The sequence below is a fragment of the Pararge aegeria genome, chromosome 6 (genome assembly GCF_905163445.1).
Source record: "Pararge aegeria chromosome 6, ilParAegt1.1, whole genome shotgun sequence".
Taxonomy (NCBI): Eukaryota; Metazoa; Arthropoda; class Insecta; order Lepidoptera; family Nymphalidae; genus Pararge; species Pararge aegeria.
The window spans coordinates 10,055,039-10,074,996 of NC_053185.1; the positions used below are offsets into that span (position 1 = coordinate 10,055,039).

Here is a 19,958-nt window from a genome sequence, read left to right on the forward strand (position 1 = left end):
AACATTCCCTTCAGGAATCTTGGAAAATGGCTTGGTCGATTTCTAGCCAGTCAAAGGGTAAATCTTTCGCTAGGATTCAAAACTCTATTCCGTCAAAGCCATGGTTCTCGGATTTAAAGTTGGGCAGGAGAGTGACATGTATCTTGACGCGAATGCGTTTGGGCCACGTTTGTTCTCCTGTGCAACTGGCGAAATTTGGAATTGTGGATAGTGATTTGTGCGAATGTGGTGAGGTGGGGGACCTGAACCACATATTCTTATCATGCTCAAAATATAACCGGGATTCATTTTACCAGGGTCCTATTAAGTTAAACATCCCACTTCCTACTTCCGTTGACATCCTCTTGTCCATTAATGAACCATGTATATATAAACTTTTTTCCTCATTTATCCTATTGTATGATATTAAGTTGTAAATAAGCAGCTAGTTTAAATATTCCATATTATTAAATTATTTTATTATTAAATCCATATTATTATGCTATTTAATCCTTTCCTGATCCTATTAATTCTTTTCGAAATTCCGTTTCCTTTTTATAAAAAACTTATTTTTTTTTCAATGTAAAAAGTTTCCTCGTTTAAAAAAAAAAAATGTATAAATAAGAACAACACTTGACCACAGAATAAGCAATTGACTATGGTTCAATCGCTCAGCGCGCAGAACCAATAAACCAAAAAGAAGAAGAAGAACAATATTCAATCATCGATATTTTTTCGACTTCTTTAAATTATATTGTGAATGTTTTTTTTACTATAAACTAGCGGCTAGACTTTTGTCTGGGGTTAAGTAACGTGTACTAGTAAGTAGTAATAACTCTGTGGTTTCTTATTGCGTTCTTATTGATCTGTGGTGGAATATTAAAAAAAATAACAAAAAATTGTTTGTAAATAAGAAATATTACAATACATTTGTAATAATTTTATTGATTGGAGAAATTTAGAAGAAAAGCAACTGCGTTTACGAACGATGCCTGTTTATTATAAATGGTAAGACTAGTAGTGGATGAAGTATAAGTTCATCGCATATTCAAATAATCTCATAAGAGAGAGTTTTAAAGCACATCAGTAAAACCTGAGTCTCAAACATGGGGAATAGGGTGAAACGGTCTTTACATAGGACGGATAACTTGTCTATCAATAACAGGTGTCACTTGATTAAATATATGATTAAATAAGCAACCATTTTCACAGGACATCTGTACCAAAACAGAAAGAGAGGCATGACTATCCCAGTTTGGATATCAGCAACCATCCATTGAAAGTTGAAGTTCTTAATATGGTATGTAAGATTACTGTGCAAATCCAAATTTATACAGATTTTCAGAGTATGAGTACAAGCAACAGCTGTGACCATAACTTTATTTGACTTTTTTGACAGGATTTTTATTTTTATAAAATTATAAGTTGTAAATACTATTTAAACAAGTTGTTACAAGATTTTATTATTAAAAAGTAATAAGAGAACTGGACACCTGTCCAGATCTCTTGTCTGAAATTGAAACTATCTTGTTTTTCAAATTGGATAAGATACATTTTATTTCAGAAACTCGGTGCTAATAAAAGTTTTATAGAAAGTCTTCAGAAATGGAGTTCTCCATTTGAGGAATTAGATCCATTGCTTAGATTTGAACAATTGAATGTGGAAAATGTGAGTTAAAAGTTTCATGTATCTCTGTCTATACTTATAACTAGCTGCTCCAAGTGGTTTTACCCTTGTTAACTAAGGGTTGTAATGTTATATTAAATTAATTATGTAAAAATTAAAAAAAAAAAGCTACTATAGCCTTTGCTGAGTTATGTGCGTATTTTAAAGAAGCATTTAAATATCATTGGCTTTAATGGTAAAGGAAAACATTGTGTGAAAACCGGCCTGCCTGGGAGTTCTCCATTATGTTCTGGTGTGAGAAGGTTATCAATACCCACTTGGCCAGCCTGATGGCATAAAAACCCGTTACATTCTGAGGAGACCTATGCCCTGTTATGTGCTGTAAATAGGTTAATAATGATGAGAGGATATTACCACTATTATTCCATGTTAAGTAATAATAACCAGCTTCAGTGGCAGAACATGCTCTCTGAGGCTTGGGGGTGGCACTGCCAGTTTCCTAATTTTAGGCTGGTTCTGAGAATTTTAATAGGAAAATGAGACTGTGGTCCGCAGTATTCAGTCCTATTATTCACATATTTAACTTGAAAACCACAATTATCTGATACTAATACAAATTTACATCACCTCAGGATATAGGTCCAGTCGAAAACAATGAGAATACAATCAATTATCCCAAAGTTTGGAATGCAAAACGCACTGGAATATTAAACAAATATACTACAGGAGAAAAATTGACCATTGTCAGTAGCTTTTTACCTGGAGGCGAGAAAAGTATGTGACTAAATAAAACAACAGTCATAAGGCTGTATTTCCATCATTTAACACTAGAATTACTATAGACCTAAATATTATTTTACTAATAGTATTCTTTTTTTTTTTTTTTTTTCTTTCTCTCTTTTAAGTTAGTTCCTTTTCAGCTCTTTTGAGACAGGTATCAAATTTAAACGAGAAAGTTAAACATAGACTGGAACAGCTTGATGATTTTGATGAATCATCTGTTAGAAAGACAATGGGGCTAAGTCAGCAGGAATTTGTCACAAAAATTCATATGCTTGATGATGAGATTAAAAAGGTAAGTAGCTACTTTTATGTACTGGCATGGAAATATGTAAAAAGATAAATAATGTAGACATCGACAATTAACTGGTATGTATTCTACTATATGTATGCATGTTTTGGCAAATAGTGGCATTAAAAAAGAGTTTTAAGTTTGCCTCATTGCATCACATACTTTGCATCACGCTGATATAAATCCATGTAAATAATTAAGTTTGCTACTATATGCTACGATTGTGCGTTCATGCCTTGTACATTGTACACTGATACCTGCTAACTACTATGTACCTCGTTTACCATGTACCATGATAATACAATAAAAAAAAATGTATGTTAATCTGCAAAATCCAAATCCAACTCTGCGTAAAGGCAATCCTTTCTCACGTTTGTGACAATTTAATGGTAGCTTGAAAACATTTATGAAAATTAAGAACCACTATGCATTTTTTTTTATAATACCTACTCCTACTTTTTTCTTTATTTTACAGGCTTGGGATACTGAACAACGAGTTAAAGCTTTTAAAATTGCAATACAGTGCTCAAAGCTGCTATCTGATATCAATGTAATGCAATTTTATCCAAGCAAATTTGTCCTAATAAGTGATGTACTCAGGAATTTTGGCGCTTTGGTGTATGATCGCCTTAAAAAAAAGAGCTTTGGGTGAGTAGTTAAGCTATTCTAATAACAATTATATAAGGGTGCGCTCTTTCGAACTAACACAGCGTTTTTTATCGTCAAACATCATTATTCATTAGCTTCTTTAATCTATCCGTAAATGTAACTTTAAGCAAAATTCTAAATTATTGAAGTTACCAGTTCCTACTACCTATAAAAAAAAACAATACGTTAATCGCTCTATTTAGAAACTTTGAAGCAGCTCATCAAATTAAGGTAGAAACTTATTCGTTTTTTTTGCTGCTTTAAACGACCGCGATTGATTAAATCATACTCCTATATTCGATAAAGGATTCTCTCTCTCTCTCTCTCTCTCTGCTCTCATACGCCAAACTGTCAATTTAATTTTCTTATCATTTCTTTTGGTTTATAATTGTTTTTTGATATTTTTACCAACAGATTAACTGGTTCACTGTTGTAAGACGAAAGTAAAGACGCGGTGTATATATATTATTTTGCTCCTTCATCATAATCATCATCATTTTAACAGATTTATGTATACTGCTGGTCGTCAAAAGACAACCTCCTCCTTTTGTATTGTCCTTTTGTAGGGAGTTCCAAAATCGACGGTCCTGGGCCGCTTGTTTTCAGCTGCTCCCAGCGACGGGTTTGATGTCGTCGGTCCACCTCGTTGGGGTCGCCTTATATAACTTGGGACCCTAACGTCCATCGGTTCTCCGAGCTATGTGGCTCTCCCATTACAACTACAATATATTCCCAACCTTGCTCTCTGCGTCCATCATCATCTTATCAACCGATAGATTTCCACTGCTGGACATATTAATTGTGTTACAACATAAAATTATATTTTTATTTAGGAACGCGGACATAAAACTCCAAGACATAGATTCCAGTACTGTCCCAGAGTCAGCCAGAGAAACTTGCCAAAATTGGATGTTCAAAATGGCTTCCATTAGGGAGCTCCTGCCTCGGTTATACATGGAAATGTCTTTACTCAAGTGCTATGCATTTATTTCTAAGAGCGAAATAAAACCTACAATTGAAAGACTAACAAGAATGATAAGAGGTATCGGAAACCCGCTTGTCGCGATATACGTAAGGGTATATTTGTGTAACGTGGCCTCTAATCTCTTTGGAAAAGAGAGTGAATGTTATTTCAATGATAATTTAAAAGAATTCCTAGAAGAATACCAGCAGGTATGTAAAAACTGTATTTATTAACTTTAATTTTAAATTAAAAAAAAAAATCTATTTAAGATACATACATAGAACAAGAAGAAAGACGAAGCTATATCAAGCAAACTAGTATAATTCTATTCACATCCCACTGCTGGCATGCCATATTGCCATCATTCCTTTAGATTAGATGGCTTCAGAGTTTGGAGAACCGTCGCAAGGTCGCCTGCCTTTTGGTATTTTTTTAATTTTATTTATTAACGATAGGCTAGCGCTTGACGACAATCATGCCAGTTAGAAAGCAATGATGAGGTCTAGGTTGGAGCACGCATGCCTAGAAAAAGCCTATTCACTCTAGCCTTGAAGGTACACAAATGATACGTGGCAGGAAACAAAGTTGCCGGGAGGGCGTTCCACATCTTACGGCACGTATCAGAAACGTGGATAAAAACGTTTCGGCGTGTTGATGGAATATCAAGGATGCCACCGTTCACGGTGTCTCGCTGTTCTGTGGTAGAACGGGGAATGAGGAAAAAGAATGTGAAGTTTGTAAGATATATTTCGGAGAGTGTGCTCAAGAACTTTTTGATCTAATTCTCTCCACGTCTTTTTACCATCGAACCGTAAGGATCTCATCTGTCCATGAAATACCATGGACTGATTCGCGCTGCAAGGACCTTGAATGCCCTCCAAGCTTCCATTTTCCCCAGTATCTACAATATGAGACCCTTCAAATCAAGAGGCATCTTCCAGGCACGCGCGCTCCACCTTAGGCTGCATCATCACTACACATACATCAGGTGTGATTGCAGTGAAGCGCTTGCATAAAAAAAATTACACCCTGGGCCTTACTTAAAACTTTATTTAGCTGAAAGTTACTAGGAGTCATAATCATTTCCCTAAATCGAGTACAAGTTATATTCGCAGCGGCGAGTGCGGTGGTTTTAAGTGGGAGGTCTCGGGTCGATTCCCGGCGGAGGCAATGTGGAAATTTATAATTTCTATTAATTTTAACGGTCTTATCCGGTGGGAGGTTTTGACCGTGGCTTGCTACCACCCTACCGAAATAGACGTGCCGCCAAGCGATTAAGTGTTCAGGTACGATGTCGCGTAGAAGCCGATTCCCCTTCTACGCGACATCATTATGGTTTAATATAACTGCCATGCCATACAAAAGGTTAGCCCGTTTCCAACTTAGACTTCATCATCACTCACCACCACTTAAGATTTTAGTCAAATTTTAACTTGTAGTGGAATAATTCCTTATTACCTGTTTAGAGTCTGCTTAAATAAAATGGAATGTTGTCTTTTTAGATTTTTTCTCAAAACATGGCAAAAAAGTTTGGAACTCAGTTGCTGACAGCTGATCAATATCTCAGTCTTTATATACCTGCTATAGACTGGCTTCTCTATGGAACATTGAATTATACGGAATGTAAACACACTCTTTTGGAAGACATGCTACAAAAGTGCGAAACTACGGAAAATAGGTATTTATGATGTTAATTCAATTTTGCAATATAGCTTTCAGTTTTTTTTTATTTATACACCACAAATAGAAATAAAAAACAATGGACACAACAAGCAGAAACAGTAGTAGTACAGTAGTTTCAGTAATCAATATGTTGAACTTCCTGTCGTACCATTACCGAATATATCATGATCATCATCGTCATATCAACCCATTACCGGCCCACTACAGGGCATGGGTCTCCTCCCACAATGAGAAGGGGCTAAGGCCGTAGTCCACCACGCTGGCCCAGTGCGGATTGGTGGACTCCACACACCTTTGAGAACATTATTGAGAACTCTTAGGCATACAGGTTTCCCTTCACTGTTGAAGCAAGTGATATTTGAATTACTTAAAACATAACTTAGGAAAGTTATAGGTGCGTTCCGGGATTCGAACTCGGCTTCGGCTATGACCGCGTCATAGATATTGTATATATTATATCGCACTATACGTTTCTAAAGCACAGAAATCTGACTTGATGCAGGATACTGTTACGGATTTATATCAAACCCATACTCGGGATTTCAACGGGGCATCGTACCGATCGCTAAATCTTTCGGCAGCACGTCCTTGTCGGTAGAGTCGGGTGGTAACTAGCCACGGCTGGTCACCAGACCAGATCGGAGAAAATTTAGAAATTAAAAATTATAAATCGAATCCGGACTTCCCACTTATAAACCAAGAGCTTGCAACTGCGCCAGGGATGTCACGATTATATCATGATATAATCATCTTCATCGTAATTTCAACCGATAAACGTCCACAGCTTGACTAGGACATTTGTAGACTTCCAAACACAACGGCCTCGTGCCGTTATGTATCCAGCGAATCTCTTGATGTCGTCTGTCCACCTAGGGTGTACCAACACTGCGCTTTTCAGCGACCCAACATTCAGGACAACATTTAAAACAGCATTTTGCCGAAAGTTTTTTCTATAAGAAAAAAAACCTTTTTGGTTTGATTTGGTTGGGGTTATTTTTTTAACGAATACAAAAAACCGGCCCGGGAAGGTTGGCGTAGGGTTAACATTATCTTTAAAAACCACAAATACAAAAAACGTGTAAGCCGTCACTTTTTGTAAGTAGGTTAATAATCCTAAAGTATTTTTTATTGTTACATACGAAGTACAAAAATTCAATCATATAGCGTGGCGATGCGTCGCCACGGCCTGTGGCGCCACGCCAAAAATCAGGTTTACCCTGCGCCTATAGATTGTTCACATCAAAACATCTTTGTATCGTCGCATTGTTATAGAGGCCGCAGAAATACATTATCTATGAACATTTCAACTGTCTTACTATAAAGGTTCATGAGATACATCCACCAGGATTTGACAAACAGACAGACGGACGGACGGCGGAGTTTTTGTAACACGATCTCGTTTTACCCCTGGGTATGGAACCCTAAAAAGAAGCCGCACACTGTGGTACCTACATACTCACTGGGTGAGGTACAGAGTTAGTTTTATTTGGCCAATTAAAACTAGACGTAACCTAGTCAATAATCTCATACATACATACATAATATTTTTTATTTCAACCCAAAATTATGTTAAATAACTATGGAAACCTTACTGCCATTTCGTTTACAACGTTTTTCGTTTCGTTTTCTCTGTCTTAAGTAGCGGAATGAAATTATGGGTTCATTACTTATTGCTTATTTATGATTTTTGTTTCCAGTGAGTTGCTGCTCTGCTGCTGTGTGTGTGCTTTTGATTCTACAAATGTAATAAAAAAATCGACAGCTCTGTTGGAAATCATACGCAATCAGTCTGATCATATGGGTGAGTTTTTCTACTTTCATCATAATCATTCTCCAGCTTATTATATAAATTTTTTTATGGTCGGATACCGACGTCTTAACGACTTAGCCGAGGAAGATGAGTGGACGAAGTATTTGTAGCTCGGGGCTGATTATGAGCGATTTAAAAAAAAAATACTTAAATTTTAAGCCCGAACCTATTCTAGTTTCATCATCATCACATTAACCACTTATCGGGCCACTACAGAGCATGGGATTCCTCCTAAAATGAAAAGGGGTTATTCCACTTTACTGTGTTACAATGACAAAAGCATCTAGGTAACAATTCATGTTTTTGTCTACTCCAATTGTTCTTTAGATACAATTAAATTAATTGATTAATTCATGCGTACTTTTTGTAGGTACATTAGTACACCTACATTTGGAGGCATTGCCAATTTTATACATTTAATATACACATAAAAATATTGCGATTTGGACCAATGACTCTCTGGGTCACGGGTTCAAATTTTGTCGGTTCTGAAAATTTATATATGCATTTTAAATGCATTCATATTGTTCAAAAGAATTCTAGAATAAACAAAATTAGTAGTTCGAAAAATAGTGTTGCCCTACTCCACAAAGAACATAGTGAAAAGGACGGTACTATTGTTAACCTGTGTTAACCTGTCAATTTCGTTCACTTTTAGTTTGGGAACAAAAGAATCGGTAAAATGTGCTGCCACCTTGCTACCCTACTGTTTACACATGGTCGATGTCCAACTTTTCAATAAACTTAAATAAAGTCGCGAAGAATATTTGCACGTTTCATGCTCCTAATAAATGTAATATTCGTGTGGCGCTTCTGAACAAAGGTCTGTAACACTTTAAATAATTCCAGTCTTGCTGAGCCAAGTGTTAGCATCCGTCGGAGAACATCTTTGCCACGCGGAAAATTATTGTCAATTGCCCTCAGAAGCTTTAAGCCAAATATCATGGAAAATTGCAACCAATATGAAGTCAACAGCCAGTTTTCTCCAAGTGCTGGAGCCCTGGTTACAATTTGCCTGCACTCAGTTATCGGTGAGCCTGTTGTGATGTAGCACATATTTAAAATATGGTTCAAATATTTGTTATAACTGACTTCAAAGTTATTGACCGTAGTTCACGGCTAGCATTGCTAGGAGAAAAAAAAAATATCCCCCAATTATCAAAACCCCAAGAGATCAAATTAACGGGTCCACCTGCCAAAGCGACTTACTTTTTGACGACCGATGGGCGCAGACAGCAACGACCCAGCTTTCTGAGTCCAGCTTGCAATCGCGTAACTTGTGTTATGGGTACTAAGATGACTGATGAATATTTTTATGAATAATATACATAAATACTTAGAATATACATATAAACACCCAGACACTGAAAAACATTCATGTTCATCACACAAACATTTACCAGTAGTGGGAATCGAACCCACGGCCTGGGACTCAGAAAGCAGGGACGCTGCCCACTGCGCCAGTCAGCCGTCTAAACTTGTGATCTTACGTTAATCATTATACCAGCGAAACGAGGCAGTTGAAATATAAACAAAATAAACATAAAATATACGTTTCGAACGTTTTATTAACGCACATAAGTTTTAACACCTACACCTCTGGTTTATAGACATAGGGTGACACTTCGTGGTTCGTGTTCTTGGGAAGTGTTGCTACATTTATATGCGATGTAAACATAAACAGTCGACTTATAAGAAATGGTCATAAATTAGTTTCATCTGCATATCGTCTGCGAAAGGTACAGAGGTCATTTGTGGGATTGAGTATACGCTTTTATAATATGATTCCTAAGGTGTGATTTTGAACCTACCAATGCATAAGTTTAAAGAATCTGTTAAAACACAGTTATTACAGCGAGGTTACTATACAATTGATGAATTTATTAATGACAAAGGATGCTTTCTGCTTGGTCCTTCAATAAATTTTATTAAAAAAAACTCCACATCAACATCCTTAAAGGTGTGTTTCTGCGGTACTTAACTATAAATGTTGCATGTTACAGACACAGCACATCAATATGATACTACGCGGAACAATACGGTATATGATCAAATGCGGCAAGCCGGCTGAGGATTACTGTTTGCAAATACATTCAGTTATTAAAAGGATGCTGAAGTCGATACCTGATGTTGAAGAAGTGTTTCTTATGGTAAGAAACAAATAAAATTAATAGTTGTATCAACCAAAAACTATACGAAAGAATAGCGGGTTTTTTTTTTGTATAGTAAAACAATATTTTATTAACTAAATACGACGTGAAAATGAAATCCAAAATATTACTTGACATGCTTTAGAAGTAGATTATTTCCTGTCTATAAGACTAAACTGTAAAACGCTTATAGTTTTTGTATAAACAACTGCCATAGTTTTATTGAAAGAAAACAGCTCGCAACATCACTTATTTTAAAATTACAATTAAGTGACTCCTTTACGTTCGTATAGTATTAGGTACGCGTTGCGTAGCGTAGGTAGGTACTATGCGCGTATCAGACTTTTATTTTCAATAGGGTTATCATGTAAGTCAATAAGCAAACACTTAGAATGGTTTGAATAATTTGTATGGAAAAATAAATGTGCTTCTTTTGATTTAATATCTTTACAGACTTAGAGAAAGACCAACATCTTTCCATTTTCTTTTTGTTTTATTTCTGCGATGTCGGCCAGTCACATTAGGAATGTTGAATGGCCGAGATCGCATACAGCGATAATTCCGCCTGCTGTATGAACAAAAAACAAGCAATTAAAGAAGTAGGTTCTTTAAGAGTCGGCTTTTCCTGTTCACGTTCTTATTTAAGAATAATCTATCTATATATATAAAAATGAAATGCTGTTCGTTAGTCTCACTAAAACTCGAGAACGGCTGGATCGATTTGGCTAATTTAGGTCTTGAAATATGCGTGGATGACCAGGGAAGGTTTAAACGGTAAGAAAAATACTATAAACGGCGGCAATATACATAATTCTTCTGTACGTGTGTTTCTCACCCAACTCCTGTGTCACAGCTGTACTGATTTTGATGAAATTTGTGAGTGTATTTCAATGGGTTCCTGGATGGTTTTAAAATAGAATAAGATGGCGCTGCTTTACGGTAAGAAGACGTCTGCCGGTTCCGCTAGTACCTAAATAAATAAATTCTCATTTTGTTGTACACAATACGCTAAACTTTTAGTAAATTTAAGCGTATTTCTAGGCTGGTCTTACAAAAAAGCTATCCTTTCGCAAGATAAACATTTGTGACAAGAATTTCGACTTGTCCTTCAGCTAAAAACGGTTCTTGATTGTTTATTTCAATTATTTATTGCACAATTATTTGAAAGACACCTGTAAAACCGTAAAATTCATCGCCTGGAGGCGATATTTTCACTAGTCTTAACTCTTTGTACCAGTCTTAACTCTCAGTAAAGTATAATTATTGTGCGTAAAAATTAAAAGAAAAAAAAATATCTGAGAAGTTATTAGTTTTAAACTTATTTAAAAAAATAAAACAAAATATATGTTTATATTATTTAACACCTATAATAAAATAATACATAAATAAATATGCGTATCTCACCAAACGTATTATTATCATGTTTTTTTTTATTAAAGTTGTGATATATTTTCTTCATTTTACTCACAGGATGCTTTTATGCCTCTGGTGGAATTAGTGCAGTCTTCTAATGCCCGTACTATAATGGCTAAAACGGTGCTCACGATATTTTTTGAAAGATACAACTCAGTTCAAATAGAGGATCACATTGTTATTTCAAGCCTGATGAGACTGTGTTGTATACTACATGATTCTATTAAGTGAGTAACGCTAGTTATAAGACGTAGTTTAGCTCTATTTACTTTGGATCAATCCATAATAATACCGCCACCTTGGCGTTAACAGATGGACCCATGGTTGCATCAGGATCCATTGTCGCTTTAAGCAGTATTATTGTAATATTTTTTACGTTTTCGTTCAGAATTTAATCCTTATTTTTATAAGCCAAATAAATTCTCATTTTAAGATAATACTGTTTTAAGCCATGGTAGTAAGGCCGCAGTCGTAAACCTGCAAACTTACATTTTGCCAGAAAACGTCATCTGAATTATCACATCTCATCATCAATGTTTAAAGACATTAAAATCATCACACTATTGTGATATTTTTTTTTTTTTTTTATCGGGGGCTTACTACCATAGCATCGTGTAAAGCATATCATTCTAATACTGTACTACTAATGCTTACTTTTAAATTATGTGATATGAAGTGTCATTTTAAATAATATTGCATTAAGTAATGTTAATAATAATTACTTCTCGTTTAAATATCTGTTATCCAAAATGATTTATTGACGTCTCGAAATAAACGGGAGCGTTTATTAACGTTTGTTCCGTATCGTAATAACGTTTATTCTGATCTAAAGAAAAATATGGCACCATTAGCTAACAGCATCGTTGGATCGGCGTAAGTATGACGTCACTAAGATAAAACTCTATCATCATCATCATCATCAAGTCAACCAATAGACTTCCATTATTGCTGGGCAGAGGTTTTTGGTAGGGAGTTCCAAATGACATGCGCCGCTTGGGTCCAGTGGCTCCTTGCGTTTCGTTTCATTTCATCCGTCCACCTCGTCGGGAGTCTACGACTACTGCTTTTACCGGTGTAAGGTCGTCTTTCTAGCACCTTGGGATCCTAACGTCCATCGGTTCTCCGAGCAATGAGCCCCGCTCAATGCCACTTAAGCTTTACGACTCTCAGTTATAAAACGCTGGTTCTTTTTTTCTACGAATCCTCTCATTCTTAACTTTACACAGTTTAACAAAAAATTCAGACCAATGAATCACTTTGCTAGTGCAAATGGATAAAAAAGTTTTTTCTTTTTTTTTTTTAATTAGCGCGGTGACTGTGGAGGATGAGAATAAAGCTTGTGCAGAACTAATTAACAAATTCATACACGCTGTCTCCTACCAAGACGATTTGGAGCAACAGTTGAACTTTTATGTTGAGTGTCGATCTGCTTTTATTAAACTCGATGCTGTACTTATTGCGCTGGTACACGTGAGTACTAAAATATTACTAACATATTGTCATCGCACCCACAACATGTCACATAGTTCATCGAATTACACCCTAAAGCAACCACCTTAGTATTATCAAATATTAAATCAAGTAGTCCTTATTTTTTGGCCTCTTCTACCCGTTTAGAAAAATCCGCAAAAAAAAACTCAATAGCTGTTTTAAAATTATACAAAAGCGAAGTAGAACGAGAAGAAATAGGAAATGAACAGTTTGGATTTAGAAGGAATAAAGTTACTCGAGAGGCAATATTACCGCTAAGACAAGAAACGAATAGAGGATTGGAACTAGGATTAGACACACACATAGCAGTTATAGATATTGAAAAGCGTTTGACAAGGTTAACTGGAAATAAAAGATGACAGGCGAGCTTTTGCGCTCGCCCCACTCCCCCGGTGTCGCCGTAGCAACCCCTCAGGTGGTAATCAGCAAGTGTCCATCCGAAAATCGAATCGCATTGGAAAATGTAGGATTAGACTACAGAGACAGAAAAATTATATTCGAATAATACAAAAATCAGGAAACAGTAGTAGAAGTTGGTGACGAAAGAAGAAACGAAAATTAGGAGTGAGACAAGAATACTAATTATCACATTTATTATACGCCTGAGGCCTACAGGATACAGAGCGGGACGTTGCAAGACGTGTTCCTTGCATGCCCTGCGAAGTGTTGCACTGTTAAAAGGCCATGATTTTCCACTTATCATCGGTTGGGCCCTTTTTATTATTATTTATCCATCATTTATTTATTTACTTTTTTTAAAAATTCACACCAGTGAAATTTTTAATAATAAAAGAAAAATAAAAAACTTTTAAAAATTAAAAAAAAATCACTCCTCCGCTTGCGGGGCTTTTAAGTACCCAAGAAACCGGCGGTCAGGGCTCCAGAGTGAGGAATCTCCTCACAATACGCGCCGTTTCAAGGACGACTGCCTTCTATACGACCCTTGATCCAACAGCCAAGCGAAAGCTTCTTAAGATGTTGGTCGAAGCTTTTCGCGATAAGACCATTGACTGAAACGACGATCGGAACAATAACGGTCGACTCAACACCCCACAAGGCGGTAATCTCGTCAGCAAGGTCCAGATTATCGTCATTTGGAATTATATTATTATTACTATTACTATTATTAATCTTTATTTGCACACCACATCAAGTAAAGATGTAGACAAGAAAACAGAAACATAAAAATGGGAGTAGAATGAGGAGACTGCAACAAAGCAAACTGCCCTTTGCTTGGTCAGTCAATTATTACTTTAAAAAAAAAGTTTATTATCTATTGTAATCTTAGGCGGTGAACGCACTGGCGGCCCGCGCGGATATGTCTCAGGGCCGTTGGTTGCAGCGCGCCTGCGCCGCGTATTGCTTCGTGACTGTGCCGTCCCTGCAGTGCCCGCTAACTAAAGCGCAGTTGTACCTGCTGGGCGGACAGGTGGCTTTGCTCAATTGCTGCATCGGGCAAGGTGAGCGCTTGCTTCTTGACAGATTCATTTTTTAATCGTTGAAAACTTACAGCCTTTTTAATCTGTGCGCTCTACATTAACTGTAAGCAATATTCCAAAGACAGGATTTAGGACATACAGAAATCAGACATACTAATATTGAAGCATCAAAAACCACTCCACTTCAGCAGTGTTTCTCGTTAGACACTTCATTACATTTCGCGGTTGACAGTCATTATTTCACCTCTAATGTGGTTTACGATTACCATAAAATGGGGAAAATGTGAAAAGTTTTTGTAAAAACGCCGTAGTTAAAAGAAATATTTAAAGTTTTACTAAAACATACCAGATTTACCATTTACTCGTATGTATGTATGCAGGATGGCACAAACAGTGATTTCCAAAAAGTGTTTCTTAGAAATATTTTTTTGCTTTTTGAGGTGAAAACTAAAGGAAAATCTAAAAATAAACAGAGTTCAACTTTTGTAATTATTATTATGAGACGTGAAAGAAAACACAAACACTAAACTACGTTTACGTTACAGCTGAAACAAATTTAAAAACACTAGTTGGTTTGATACCTGAAATACCACAATTCGTTCAAGAGGATGGCCAAAACAAACCAACTCACGATAAAGTTGTCGGCCTACTAAGTAATTTTCTTTCAACTCTCCTAATATTGCCGGTAAGTACAAGCTCAAATTGTCACCTTGGTGTACTTCTGAGATTAAAGTTGCCTTTTAATAGCGTATAATAGTAGTAACTAGAACTGTACTACTGGACGCAATTTTTTTTTTGTATCAAAAATAGCGACCACGCATAAACCAGCCATGGGATATTGATGGTCTAATGTTCCCCCTTTTCTCTGTTTCAAACTAATAGTATAAATGCCAAAGTAAGTTCGTTTGTTTGTTAGTACTTCCTACCTCCCTAACTTAGCGTCCAATTGTCTTGAATTTTGGTCTTGAGTAAGTTAAAAGGACTTCGAGTAAAATAGGCTACTTTAGGTCCTGGAAAAACATCAAATTTCCAGGAGTGATTTCAGAAACATACTTATTTTTACACCAAATATCGTCCTTCCTTTGCGCGTTATAATAGTGATTAAGCAACTTAATTTTTTTATGCATGTATCTTATTCACCGCGAGTAACACCGCGGGGCGTAGCTCTAAAAATATATTATGCGTACCCACTCATTTCCACGTCTGAGGTAGTTTCATTATACAGATTTTTATTCAATACATTCGTCCGAATTACATCATACCGATTCGATTATTCATACAATTAATGTAGGGCAAAAGTTAATTTAGGTAAAATTAACTATTGCTTCAATCATACGATTCAATATTCTACCAAAGAGTATGATAATTAAAACGTCATTCAATGCAATTCTGCGCCCCTAACAAAGAAGTTTTGTATTATTCTTCACTCTTCGCTCAAGCAATGTGTAACTTGACTAGACTCACATTAGAAAATTAAAAATTAGGAATACCAGTACTAGTAATTTATTTGGACAAATGAAAATTCTTTTTAAATCAAAATACTTTAAAACTATAATTAATAGCCTATACCAATCGTAATTTTGTGCCAATCCATAAGCTTTTAAATTGCCAATTCTGTTATACACAAATATTTAAACTAAACTCAATTGACAAGTCTGTAATAATTCAATTTATAGCTTAATTTATTGTAAGTTATATACATTAATATATATATATATTACCTCTATTCAGGACAATATGGATAGCAACAGCAAGGCTTACATTCTGAGCGGATTTATAAAAACTATGGAAAGAATACATTGGAGGAAAACTGACCCGTTGTATTATACTTTACTTCTTAGAACTCTGGATCTACTGTGTCAAATGACACAGGAAACATATGCTTATCACATAGATGGTGGTATGTATACGTATAATTATAATATATTTTGCCAACCTTTGTTTCAAGAGTATGCATAGCAAAAAAGTATGTTAGAAACAAAAAATATTTATAAACTTTATGTGCTTTGTTTTCCCAAGAACAAGTATAAACTAAAGGAAGTACGACTACAAAAATACGACTGCACTTATCACGCAAACTTTCACGAATAAACAAAAATACTACAAAGAAACATTTCTTCATATACTAATATTTATTTTAAAAATTTAGGTATATATAATTCAAAACAGTTACAAAATACTAAACAAATATAAGGCAAGTTGGTAACTTATTAATGAAAATTTACATCAATGAATAGAAAATAATGTAATTTTTATAATTATAACAGAAAAAGGGAAAAAAAATACATATAGGACATTTTTAATGACTATTTTCTTCTAGGCAAAATACAAATGACATATCAAGTAATAAAATTGATTCTATCGCTACTAGTAAACGTTCAATCTTTATAAGCCCCGATGTCGTCGAGCCCTGGGGCTCTTCTCATGGCGAGCTTTTGCGCTCAGGTGATTATCGGCAAGTGTCCATCCAAAAATCGAAATCGAATCTTTACAAAATTTTACGTATATTCAAATCATTAAATAACACTTAACCAGCAGGTTTGCAGGTTGCAGGTTTCGATGAGAAAAAGACTGTCATTATAAAAAAAATGCTGAATTCACTTATGCGGTCCACTTGCAGACATAGTTAATCGATCATTTGGTCAAGGAGTATTCCCAAGCAACTTTAAAGAGTTTCCATTGCGATGCCCTTATTCAAAATAAGCGACTGTTGTGACCTATATAATTACCGTCCACTAACACTAGTACCAATTTTAGCGAAAATATTCGATAAAGCTATGTTTGAACGTTTCAAAAGATTTTGCGCCAAAAATTTTGCAATTAAGGAACAATTTGAATTCAATTTGAATCTGTAATTAAGGAAGTATTTGGAATAGTAGAGGCCTCTACAACAGAGTCTGTTTTTATTTAAATAAAATAATTAGTAATAGCCTAAATGACAATGTACCTATTTTTTTAGACTACTTTTGACTTTGTGAATCATGAAATATTGTTAAATAAATTAGAAAAATATGGTGTCAGAGGGAAGGCATATCAGTGGATGAAGTCATACTTAAGTAATAGGAAAATATAAATAAAATATGCACTGACTTCGATAAAAAAGAAAATAATAACAATTTACACTATAAATCTAAATTAAAATACAATAAACAGGGAGTACCACAGCGTAGTATAACTAAGGCCCTTCCTTTTTCTAACTTATACTAATTACATTACAAAGGTCACGACCCATCCTTATGTGTTATTTGCGGTCGATACGACAGTATTATTAAAATGTAATAATGACATAAATAACACTTTAGAAAATAAAATTAATTGGCTTAGTAATAATGACTTAAAAATAAATTTAACCAAACAAAAATGATACAATTAAGTTACTATAACTCTGCCTATGAACATTAAATATGATGATAAGTAAGTAGAAGAAGTTCGCGCTTTTAAATTTTTAGGAATAATTCTTGACAAAAACTGTTATTGGAAAACGCACATTGAATGAATGAATGAACGAATGAACACACTTTGAATTTACACCAAAGAAAAAGTATTTATAGAGATACTTTAAAGAAAAGTGGGTATCGAGGGACATTGATTATCTATGGGTAAAATTAGACAATTTTAATTATGCGTTAATACGTTAAGTCAAAACGGTATCAATATATGCGGCTTTAAGTGTATACCACGGATATGTTTCTTCCGTGTTATCATATTGCTTGATACTGTGGGGAAACTACGTTTATATTATAATTCGCCTTCAAAAGAATTGCATACAGGCTATTTTTAACGTAAGACCAGTAGAAAGTTATAAACCGCTTTTTAGGAATTTAGGTATTCTCCCACTGCCTTGTATGTATAGAAGATATATGTGTGTATTGTATAAAATATATCCAAATTATTACAAACAAAATTCTGAATATAATACACATAAATCTAATAGATATCCCAACAATTTATGTACTGCAAAAAAATACAATCGTACATAATATATGAAATATGCTTGCGGTTTGACTGTAATAATATATAATAAACTACCAACCGATCTTGAAAACATTCATCTAAAAGTGTTTAGATTATTTAAATAAATTTAGTATGATGCTTCTCTAAAAATGTTATTATTACTGCTGGCATTATTAATTTATTCATCTCTCTCTAACTCAATTTAGTTCTGTCGAATGACGAGTTATATGGTTCTGAAGAGGAGTTCATAGAGACTATTGAGAACCACGCCACAAATATATGCCAAGAGTTGTTAGTAGTTTTGAAAAGCCTCGGAGACGCCAAAGAAACAAAAAAACAATACAACTTGGCTTTGGAATTGTTTTGGCGCATTGTGAGACGAGGGAAACTACAGGAAACTTCCATGACGAGTCTCGCGACTAATCTATGGGCGCTGGCACAAAAAATCCAGGACTCTAACAATAAGTTTGCAGTGAGTATACAATAATTTAATTAAACTTACCCTTTTAGCTACATTTTACTGGAAACTAAATTTTAGTTGTTCGCCAAACTTGCTATTTATGCAGCGCACTCTGATAAAACAGATCGCAAAAGAAATACTGTACAATGAACATCAAGCTTAATTTGCATCAATCCGCAAAAAGCAGGAGAATCGGCGTAGTTTGTAATTTTTTAAATCATTACATTCCACACCAAACAGTTTCTCGCTCCAACACTGAAGCGTCCTTAGGAGATGTTGACTTTACATTTAATAATTGTTATAAGTGCGCTTAGCAAAATAGTATAAATTCTATCCAATATGCCAAATACTGTTATTTCAGGTTGATATTCTTTTTATAATTGAAATGATGTGCCTCTGAATGAAATAGCTTTCTAATTATTAAATTTATAAGTTTATAGATTCATCATATCGATCCGTTACCGGCCCACTAAAGGGCACGGGTCTCCTTCCACAATGAGAAGGGGTTAAGGTCGTAGTCCACACGCTGGCCCAGTGCGTATTGGTGGACTCCACATACCTTTGAGAACACTATGTAGAACTCTCTGCGCTATCGCCGCCTCTCTTCTCTAGAAGTGTAGATTTAGCGACACTGTTTCAATGTATTTCATTTGTTACAGAGGGCATTATTATCAGTATTGGAAAAAGACCAGAGTGCGGCGTGTCGTCGATTACTGGATAAAATTAATTTATGTTGATAATCTACTTATGTAATAGCTATTTATTGTTATTATTTGTACATTCCATATGTCATCTATGTAATTATTAAGAATTTTCTATAAATACAGATTTCAATAGAACTTTGCGTTTTACTTTCCTTTTTTCGCATTTTAACTGACTAACATTCTGATCAGATCAATTCAGATTTCAGATCAGTTGTATTATTTTGTTTAGTCCTGGATTCGAATTTAGAGAGAGTTCGAAAAGTATTTAGATTCATTGATAACATTAGTATGTAATATTAATCAGTCCTCGAATCGGCTCTCATGCAGCGCAAAGCTCTAATTGTAATTCGTAATCACCCTTTCTGAGTCCCAAAGGAGAGAAAATTTGAGCCCAGCTGTGGCTGATAATGAGGATGATGACATGTTAATGAGAGAGGCGGGTATTAAGAGCGTTGACCCATCGTGCTGCTCCAATACTGGTTGATTGGCTTTGAGGAGGTTAAGGCTATGTTGATACCGAAACTGTTGATACCGAAACTGCTGTCTGTTTTGAAACTTAGGTAA

The 19,958-nt window shown here is 35.2% G+C and overlaps 1 protein-coding gene across 1 annotated transcript; it reads left to right on the forward strand.

Moving 5' to 3' along the window:
- Nucleotides 1-861: 861 nt before the first annotated feature.
- On the forward strand, nucleotides 862-19,529 carry LOC120624358 (VPS35 endosomal protein-sorting factor-like). The gene is made up of 18 exons (XM_039890848.1): nucleotides 862-987; nucleotides 1,192-1,279; nucleotides 1,544-1,648; nucleotides 2,239-2,380; nucleotides 2,527-2,681; nucleotides 3,154-3,326; nucleotides 4,160-4,499; nucleotides 5,793-5,968; nucleotides 7,671-7,774; nucleotides 8,633-8,814; nucleotides 9,787-9,933; nucleotides 11,404-11,573; nucleotides 12,654-12,816; nucleotides 14,126-14,297; nucleotides 14,822-14,961; nucleotides 16,008-16,176; nucleotides 18,437-18,702; nucleotides 19,350-19,529. The coding sequence occupies exons 1-18, from the start codon at nucleotides 968-970 to the stop codon at nucleotides 19,425-19,427; spliced, it is 2,790 nt and encodes a 929-aa protein (XP_039746782.1). The 5' UTR covers nucleotides 862-967; the 3' UTR covers nucleotides 19,428-19,529.
- Nucleotides 19,530-19,958: the final 429 nt, after the last annotated feature.